Genomic DNA, 10,119 nt, shown 5'->3' with positions numbered 1-10,119 from the left:
GGCGGCGTTGCCTGGCAACCGCGTGTATAAATGGCCGCGCCTTTGCCTGTTCGGAATTAATTTAATACTTATTAATTTGCTGTAATTATAACACCAATCATGCTCCAGTAGGCATCGGTGGGTTTATAACGGGCTGAATTTATGTCAGATTGGATTAGATTAGATTAGATTAGATTAGATTAGATTAGATTAGATGCAACTTTATTGTCATTACACATGTACAAGTACAAGGCAGCGAAATGCAGGGGTGTCAAACATACGGCCTGCGGGCCGAATACGGCCCACTACGGCGTTCAGTACGGCCCGCGGGATGATTCGAACAATAATATTAAATATAAAATCTTATTCATTATCATTATTATTAGTAATAGTCGTATTAAATAAAATCCATGTCCGGGTATTTGCTGCAATATTGTGTTTGGTTTTATTCATTTTTTAATTTTATTATTGATTATTTAATTGCTCTTCTATTGCGCTTCTGCTGGAACCTCTAACACGCATGCGCATTCTAAATTGGCGCCTAAATCAAATTTCTTGGGCTATTTGAAGATGTGTGGCAAGCACTCGCGATTTAAAAAAAATGTTCAAAAAAAGAAAAATTGATCTGGAAGGGCGAAGTCAGGTGTCAGGAAGCAGGAGTTAGATTTTCATTTGTTAAAGAAAAGTTCTCATTTGTAGTGTATAGTTAATGTTCATATCCAAAGTGAATGATTTTTTTTTTCATTTGCATTAACCATAAAGAATTTCTTTTTGTATATGATTTTTTCTAATCTATTGAGTTGCTAAAGGCAGTTTTTTTTTAAATGTGAAGTGTTTTTCTAGTTTGTAAATATATATTGTAGCCTATAGCTTCATATTTAATGTAACTGTTTGTACACAGAGTCTGCAGCATTTTTTATTTCTTATTTTATCATTACTAAAAAGTATCTGACAAGTAATATTCATGTTCAAAGGAAAGGATTTTGCTTGCCATTACTTGGCATTGTTTTTTCCCCAAAAAAAGGAATAAGAGTGTTAATGAACAGTTTCTAATGACAGTTTACAGAATATAGTGTATTTGTTGTAATTTGATGCACTATGATTAAAAAAAATAATAATAAAAATTCAGCCCGCACATGGTCACATTTCTTCGCATCCGGCCCTCACCCTAAAATGAGTTTGACACCCCTGATTTAAAGCGTGCTGGTTCAGCTGCTTGGGCAAGGGACATGTTAAAAATGTCTGTGTATACCCCAGAGAGCTCCGGCTCAGTACATTTTAGACGTCAGAGGAGGTAAGTAAGATAGGTGAGTGGTCGGTTGAAGAGGCGATCTTGGTGGCAGTTTCTTTATTGTTTTTCTCAAAGCGAACATAAAAGTCATTAACCTCATTCAGAAAGAAGACATTAGTGGCTGTTTGGGTGGAGTGACTGGGTTTGTAGTCGCTGATGGCCTGGATGCCCTGCCACATGCGTCGGGGGTCAGAGTTTGAAAAGTTCTCCTCTAGCTTTAGTTTGTAGCAGTGCTTGGCCTTTTTGATGCCCCTCTTCAGATTAGCCCTGAAAGTACTGTAGGCCTGAGCATCACCTGATCTGAAGGCAGTGTTGCGTGCCTTCAGTAGGAGACGCACTTCCTTGTTCATTCATGGCTTCTGATCTGGGTATGTGGTGATCATGTATACAGGTTAACAGAAAAAGAAACAGAGAAAAAAACAGACATGATATTCACAGAACTAATCTATTATTGTCCTGTTACAACCTGTACAGAGTCTTCTTTTACCATATAAGGGAGAAGATTAGAGTTCGCAGAAATGTGTGCAGGGTGCATGGGTGCATTCGAAGAATCCGAATAGGAAATAATTACAGCTTACATGTTGTCTGGATTAAATTCCTCTTCATGTCAGTCTCTTATGTCTAAACTTGGCTCCTTAATTTCCTAAGAACATTCTGATGCATGCTGATTTGAGTGAAACGCAATTTGTTTGATTTTATTTATAACTCTGGCTGTTTAGGCCGTAAATGTAAAAGCTGATTGATTCACAATCTGCTACCGAAAAAAGCTCTCTTAGCAGGTGACAATAGTTTACTTCTCTTCCTTGGATAGGCCCCTGTAACGGGTTCGACCCATGTTGCACGGGCGGCACCATAAAGCACGGACACGAGGTGAGGTCTTACGGGAAAAGGGTAATTTATTTAGGAAAAATGGGGCAGGAAAGGGTTAAAGCAGGAAGGATGGAAAGAAAGGGGAAGAAATGACAGGGACACGCCGTGACAGCCCCAATGACCTCTAGCTTGTAATCAGGAGTAATATAACCAAGATCACCTTTTGTTGATATTTTTAATATAGAAAAAAATCTATATGGCTAATTTGTGAATAAAAAGCCTTACCCTGCCAGTGCATACACACTCGACAATGCATTTGCACTATAATGTTTATGTAAGAGTATAATTAAAAATACACACAGTATATAAATATTCAGAATCAGAACGGCGTTGTCTCCCTTGTTCTTCATCACCTTAGGTTGCCATCAGAGGTGTCAAGTAATGAAGTACAAATTCTTCGTTACCTTGCTTAAGTAGAAATTTTGGGTATCTATACTTTACTGGAGTAATTATTTTTCAGCCGACTTTTTACTTCTACTCCTTGCATTTTCACGCAATTATCTGTACTTTCTACTCCTTACATTTTAAAAGTAGCCTCGTTACTCCTATTTTATTTCAGCTTGTCATTCAAAAAAAATAAAAAACAAACAAAAAAAAACATCTGGATAAATCGCGCCATCCGGATGGAGCAAATTTGATTGTGGTTGAATGAGAAGTATAAACATACCATTCTGACACCTTATTGGCTGGTACGCGATCCATTGCACCTGCACATGACGTCACGTCACACACTCCAGCAAGGACGTCTGAATAAAATAGCATTTTCGGTTGATAAGGTTGTGATAAGTAGACGAAGATGTCCGTGATAGAGACTCCAGATTCGAGCGAAATGTCACAACCAAGCACCAGCGAGGAAGGTAACAGCACCAGAAAGGTAACAGGAATATTATATATCTATATATATATATATATATATATATATATATATATATATATATATATATATATATATATATATATATAATTTTTTTTTGGATTAATCTCTTGGATTAATCCTTCATTCTGACAGCACTAATGTTTATTGTAGACAACCACACAAGGGTAATTGTTACTCAGCCTGCCCTGGGTGCACTAATTTTCTTGTATGTTGCCTCACAGATTCCTGCAGCTACGCTCGGATGTACATTTACATTCCAATAAAGGTTACTGATGACATGCCTCTAAAGTTTGACTTTTTGCACCATTAAAATACTTATAGGCAACTAGTTTCCATAAAACATGTTAATGCTCAGTAGTACACGTATATGGTTCTTTAATGTATTTGCATTGTACTAAAATGCATTCTTTTTCAATTGCCATATACAGTATCCCAAATCACTATGGCTGTTAAAAAATACAACAAAAAAAAACAACACATTTTTCTTTTTTTTATGAGGTGTTAGTGCAGTATACAGTATAGGCCTGTGGCACAGCCTAAGCTTTTCTCCTTAATGCTTTTTCCCCATTCTTTGCCCTACCAGTGCTCCACCAGATTATCCTTTAACACACATTTCTCATGCTATTGTTTGTGCATTTGTCAAGACTTTGAGAAGAATAAATCACTCCTTTATACCGGCAGCATCAGTTGAAATACTTTCTTCTAATGTCAGCAGGTTAGGACTGTTCTACTCATTCTGGTCATGGATATTGGCTATCACATTTTATTTATGTATTTATTTAACAGTGAATCTTCCTGGCATAAATTACTCACAGACGGTAAACAAGTAATCACATTTTTATATTCAAGATTTTACAAGCAAAGGCACATGTGGACACAAGCGGAAGTAAGCAGCGTTTTTATAATCTTAGCAAATAAAATAAATGTATACAGTAGATTGAGAGTAAGGTCAGGATGCAGGAGTCGGCAACAAACAACGCAAACTGGAGTAGATAAGAACAAGAGGAGAAGACCAAAGAACAAACGATCAAAACTAGATAAACGATCAACAGTAGAAGGCTTTGGAATGATTTGTATTAAGAAAGTAGTTAGAGGAAAAATCTAAGATGATGAATAAAACTAGTCATGACACAGTGGGGGGACAAACACTGACAAGATATGGGAGAAGATATGTATAAAAATAATTTAAAAAAAATAATAAACAACTAAAAAGAAAAAAGAAAAAAAAATACCTTTATAAATAAACAAGACAATGTAAAAATAAGCAAGGCAAAAGGTAACTAAGTTCATCTAAGGTAACTCTGTATCTGTACATGTAATTTAATTAGTTGTTTTTTTATCTTACAACAAATATGTACTTTCTTAATAGTATGACTTGTCTTCCCTCAATAAATGCTTAATCATGTAGCAGGTGTTTAAAATCAGGAGTGCAGGTGGTGTCAGGCCGCAACGATAACTGCATGTTTTACAGTTTGGGACCAGATTTGTACTATTAAATTGTTAATTATTAATATATTCTGTATACAGTACTGTGGTAGTGGCGGCATGGTGGCTTAGTGGTTAGCACTGTCGCCTTGCACCTCCAGGTCCCAAGTTTGATTCCCACCTCCGGTCTGTGCGCATGAAGTTTGCATGTTCTCCCCATGCTTGGTGGTTTTTTCTGGGTTCTCCGCTTTCCTCCCAAAGACATGCAGATTAGATGAATTGCCGTTTCTAAATAAATATGATCCTTTGGAAAAGGAAATGGCAACCCACCCCTTATTCTTCCCAAGAAAACTCTATGGACAACATCTAGAAAGGCCTGGTGTGGTTCCAAAAAGGGTCAGACATGACTTAATGACTTAAAATAAAGAAAATGTGGCAGAAGTGAAATGACATCATACAGAGCGAACAGTGTATATATTGCAGTTAGGCGATGAGGTGGCAACGTTGAGAAAGTTTTCATAGTCAGACTGAGTGCCTGTACTGGCTGGAGGAGGATTATTGGGGATTGAATTCTGGTTTCCAAATGAATCGCATTCAGTGTCAGAAGTCTTGAAACAGGAAACAAATTCATATTTAAATTCTCTTCAAATTTGTCAATTTTAAAGAATTAATGTTTTCAGTCTCTTACCTTCCTCCATCCTGGGCAACACCGAAACTTCACTAAAGTCTCTGGAAACGCAATAATAATTCCTCTCAAAAATAAATAAAGCAATTTTCTCTTGAAATAAAACATTGTATTGATTCACAACAGCATTATACTGTAGCTTGTGTTTTTTTTTAAAAAGGTGTTGATAAATTTTCTATCACAATAGTCAAGCTCCGACAGTAATGCAGCTGCATATCACAAGATTAGATTAGATTAGATTCAACTTTATCATTGTACATGTACAGAGCCAATAAAATGCAGTTAGCGTCTAACCAGAAGTGCATAAGTGGCCTATTTACTAATGAACTCGATCTAATGTATTGTAACAACGCATTCACAGGGATTAGTTTATAGATGCTCCATTTAAAATGGTGTGTAATACATTGATACATTAATGTTTGTAGCTGCTATAATGTGATAACAGGAAATATCCTGACAACAGTAATTAGAAATGTAAATAAATTAAAAGAAATATTATCTATCATTCATGATCTATCACTCAGAGCTGTGATATTATTGGAATACCTCTATGTTGTAACTGCATTACCCACCAGCTAGTGGTAAAGTAAGTGTGTGTGTGTGTGTGTGTGTGTGTGTGTGTGTGTGTGTGTGTGTTTTGTTACCCATATAATGTAAGATTAAAAACACCAGAGTTCCCACCAGTGAAGTGATCAGTATAACCGAGACAGAAACAATGAGATAAACTCGCCAATCTGATAAAAAAATAACATCATTTATAATCTTATAAGAGTTATGACACATTACATAAAATCTCAAGACATTCTTTATAGAATGTTATACACTCTTAAGCCTGAACCTTCTAAGCAAAACCACAACTTCCTGAAGAAACCCATGATATTTCGAAACCAAGGGGCAACATTTCTCAGACATGTAACTGCCAGAATGTGCAGTTCCTCAAATCACCAGGTTATTCAACCCCCATAGACCCCCATGTTAAAATGTCCAACTTTACAACAGAATTAAACATGTTTGTAGGGGTAATACCCCATGAGATAACACCTCGTACCTGTATTTTTAATAATATTGCTCTCCTTGGTTGACTGTTTTGTTGCTATATTAACCAAAGCAGAAAGAAAGACAACAGACTTTAAATTAAATTACACTGTTATATAAGTTGCAGTTATAGTAGGTATGTTAGAAGTTACACTTACAGTACAATCTTTGAAGATGATTAATTGTCTATAAAAATGCAGCTCAAAAAGGTTCATTCTTCTTTTAGGACACCAATATGCCACCAGTTATGAATTTTAGTTAATTTGTCAACAAAACGTGATATTTTAGACATTCACAGTATAGATACCACTTTGGCGGGCGTACCCCAAAACAAGTGAGAGTGCTGCTGTTATATGAAAATTAATCATCCCCTTATAAGAAATTTTAGAGCTGTGGAACACTGTAAATGTGCGTACCTGTTGTATATGTGACCCTGAATGTGGTTAAAGAATTTCCTAGGTAACTAATAGTAGGTGGAGAATAAATGTGAGTTACTGCGCTCATAGGTGGAGAACTCAGCGGCACTGTGGGAAGTGCAGAAAAAAAGTGAGCCAAATTACAGTTTCTATATTGTTTAGTTAATATTTTTTTAACAAGTTCAGCATCTTACCTTCAAGAACGGTGAGGATGACCTTAGTGTAGGTGTCAGAAAAAAATCTGTCCACTGCACACCAGTACGTCCCAGAATCTGTCTTGCTAAGGTTAGTAATAGTCACAGTGAAGGTGTTTCCTCTGTCCTGTAAATGAAATCTCACACGGGGAGTTTTAACTGAGTCAACAACAACATCCTTATCTTCTTTACACAAGTCTTTACAAAAGTACTTCCTGTTTTTTTCTGCCCATCGATGAGAGCACTCTATTGTGACTGATGCTCTTTCATATCCATTCACTTTAATCTCAGATGTTACCAATCGTTGTGCTGTTGAACCGATCAGAATTGATTAACGTTTTAAGCACTGGATACTTACTTGCGATTTAATGTAATATAATGAGCAACTCACCTGAGAGATGGATACAAATAACACAGAGAAGGAGCTTCATTATCATATGATCAGGTTCCTTTTGAAGCTCATCTGTGCTCAGATGTTTGAGAAGATTATGAAGTCCAGTAGTGAGGAAATGATCATCGCTCGAAATGAACAAGTCACACCTTGTGTGGTCAAAGAAGTGAAGATGTCCTACTTTCAAGTTTGATGAAACATAAAGCTCGCACTCCGTACCACCACAAACACACATGCACATAAAAGGCCACAAACAAACCCACACACACACAAACACACACACAAACACTATAAGCAATGACCTTACTTTTATTGATTTTTAGCCAGATTTTTATTTTAAAATGCACTGTTGTTTACACAATCAATACACTACAATACGTTCAGCCAATTTTATTTTTTTTTTTTGCTACGCATTAATAGCCATGTATAAACGTTAGTACTCTTGTTTTTAATTCTGTTTTGTTTGTGCAAAAACAAAATAAAAACCATCTGATTGGTTTTAATATTCATCAAGGTAAACATCAAATGAACAATAACTTTTTTTCACTGTTATTACTTATTGAACAAAATATTTATTTAATAATAAAACTTGGGAAAGACTATGTACAGTACTATACCCCCTTAGTGCTTCCACAGACGTTAAGACCAAACAATTGAGTTCAATGATCTACAGTGAGAGAGATTATTCAAAACAGTTGCTTCTTCCCAGAAGTATACACACCAGCACATCTACCCCAAAGTCAGTCCATGTAATGCTCAGAGAAATACAAATAATCCAAGAGCTGCATCTCAGACCCTACAGGCCTCACTGAGCAGGTTATAAATAAAATGTATTATTATTATTATTGTGGCGTGGGCGGTGTTTCGATTGGCAACCATCCTGCTTTGCAAGAGGGGTTGTTACTGTATGTGTTCACCCTGTTGGTGAAAGGTGTTTGGGTTAGTGGCTTCGGCCAGGTTGTGTGTGTGTGTGTGTGTTAGAGATGTGTTTATTGACTGTGGTATGTGCTGTTTGTGCTATTTCGTGCCAGTACTGAATAAATTACTCCCAGCCATTTGCATTGGGCAGCAAGCTAGCTCACTCGTCTCTCCAAGTTCCTTCTTAGCGGTGAAAAACGCTACATTATTATTATTATTATTACATGTTTAACATAAAAGCAAAATTAAAAGAAGATTCAACAAGTATGGTTTGTTAAGAAGGATGCCAGGAGAAACCTCGTCTGTCTGAAAAGAATACAGAACCTGACTGAGAATTTACAAAACTTTATCCGAACAAAATCACAAAACTTCTGAAACAATATCCTATGCTTCTAAATAGGAAAACATATGATACTATGTCTACTATAGATAAACTTTGCCTTCTTATCATGTTTGTTATGTGTTCTTTATTAAAAATCACAGAGTACTGTGAGTGTACCTGGGTTGAGATAATGTTGACCATGCTGTGTGCTTGATGTGGCGGTAACATTAGGTGAGAAGGTTTTCTCCCATTCCTGATTAATACACTTTGAGAACAACTATCTCACCAGTCTTTATTTTTAACCACTTGGTCTCTTTCAGAAGGGAGACTGAATGGGAAACATTTGACCGGAAGTAAAGCATTTAACCAAAATTAGACTGTATTCTTATACTCAGACCAGAGGTGGGAGATAATTGATTACATTTATTATTATATTGTACTTTATATATATATAAGTTTTATTGCTTTTTTATTATTTTTTTTTTTTTTAGGGGAACACATTTTCTTCACTATATGGAAGAGCAAATACCTTTACTATTACTTAAATACAATTCTGCATGGCATTGTCTTCCACCTGCTGACAATTATGTGTAAGTTCATTGCTTTGCATTTCCTTCGAGACACTTTAAGAGTTTAAAATCAAAAGACAGCTGGTTGCAGACAGCAATGAAAATATAATATACAATAGGCTAATACACTTATTAGCTTGATACTTAAGTAAATTTAAAGATGCCTTTAAAGATGCGGAGTGTACTTCACAGTGTGCTCCCTACTTCCTGTTCCGTTTCCAGGGAATGATGATGAAGGGAACTTCCTTCGACAAAACTCCACCATTTGGAATACTCTGCAAAGTCACCACCACAGACGTCACTTGCTCCGTGCATTACCATGGTAACATAAGCAACTCGGGTACCTGTCGCTGCTGCCATAAAAATGGTATACTACGGACATTAAATACTGAATATTGACTGAAACAAAAACTAAAACAAACACATAAACACTGATCACTATTATTATTATTATTATTATTATTATTATTATTTACACGTATTAATACGTGGAACCTCGGATTACGAGTAACACAGTTTACGAGTGTTCCGCTAGACAAGCAAAGATTTTTAATAATTCTTGACCTAAAAAACGAGTGTTGTCGTGGTTTATGAGCACCGAGTATCATGTGTAATGTATGCGCTTCTTGTTTTGACACCGAGCATTGCGTCATCACAAATGAGCCAACGTTTTTTCTCTCTCTTGCGCTGCGGGTAATCATCTCCCCTGCTGGGTCTTAGTGCTCGTCTCTTACTGGTATAATCAACATCTGTGTGTGTGTATGTGTGTGTGTTTTATGTGTGTGCGCGCATAATTTGACACCGCGCCGGTCACACACAAACACAAACACACACACACACACACACACAAACACAAACACACACACACACACACGCTCCTTTTCTCTCTCGCCTTTACTGTGTGTCAGTGTTTGAGTGTGTGTGTTATGTGTGTGTGTGTTTTTCTTTCTCTTGCGCTGCAGTGTGTGTGTAGGTGTGTTTGTTTGTTTTTTCTCTTGCGCTGCAGTATGTGTGTATGTGTGTGCGCGCGTAATTTGGCACCGTGCCGGTTCTCTCTCTCTCTCTCTCTCTCTCTCTCTCACCTTGAATGTGTTTGTGTGTGTGTGTGTGTGTGAAACAGAGAGGGGGTGCTTCACTCACACACAAC

General features: G+C 36.7%; 1 protein-coding gene across 1 annotated transcript; it reads right to left on the bottom strand.

Moving 5' to 3' along the window:
• Window positions 1–4,328: 4,328 nt before the first annotated feature.
• On the bottom strand, window positions 4,329–7,228 carry LOC128506508 (CMRF35-like molecule 7). Its single transcript, XM_053477008.1, has 7 exons — window positions 7,164–7,228; window positions 6,773–7,081; window positions 6,581–6,686; window positions 6,176–6,231; window positions 5,772–5,861; window positions 5,131–5,171; window positions 4,329–5,050 (listed from the first exon to the last, which is right to left on the bottom strand). Exons 1-7 carry the CDS (start codon window positions 7,207–7,209, stop codon window positions 4,895–4,897), a joined length of 804 nt encoding a protein of 267 aa, XP_053332983.1. The 5' UTR covers window positions 7,210–7,228; the 3' UTR covers window positions 4,329–4,894.
• Window positions 7,229–10,119: the final 2,891 nt, after the last annotated feature.

The sequence above is a fragment of the Clarias gariepinus genome, chromosome 18 (assembly GCF_024256425.1).
Source record: "Clarias gariepinus isolate MV-2021 ecotype Netherlands chromosome 18, CGAR_prim_01v2, whole genome shotgun sequence".
In the NCBI taxonomy this organism is placed as follows: Eukaryota; Metazoa; Chordata; class Actinopteri; order Siluriformes; family Clariidae; genus Clarias; species Clarias gariepinus.
Note: the sequence above shows the minus strand (reverse complement) of the source record. Positions and strands in the feature narration are given on the sequence as shown.

What these genes read in the sequence shown, in the direction of transcription:
- LOC128506508 (XM_053477008.1), bottom strand. Translation starts at nt 7,209, where the DNA reads ATGATAATGAAGCTCCTTCTCTGTGTTATTTGTATCCATCTCTCAG. An exon ending in TTCAGGGTCACATATACAAC is followed by an intron (nt 6,232 to 6,580) that starts AGGTACGCACAT and finishes TCTTTCTGCTTT; the next exon opens with GGTTAATATAGCAACAAAAC. An exon ending in CAATATTATTAAAAATACAG is followed by an intron (nt 5,862 to 6,175) that starts GTACGAGGTGTT and finishes TTTTTTTATCAG; the next exon opens with ATTGGCGAGTTTATCTCATT.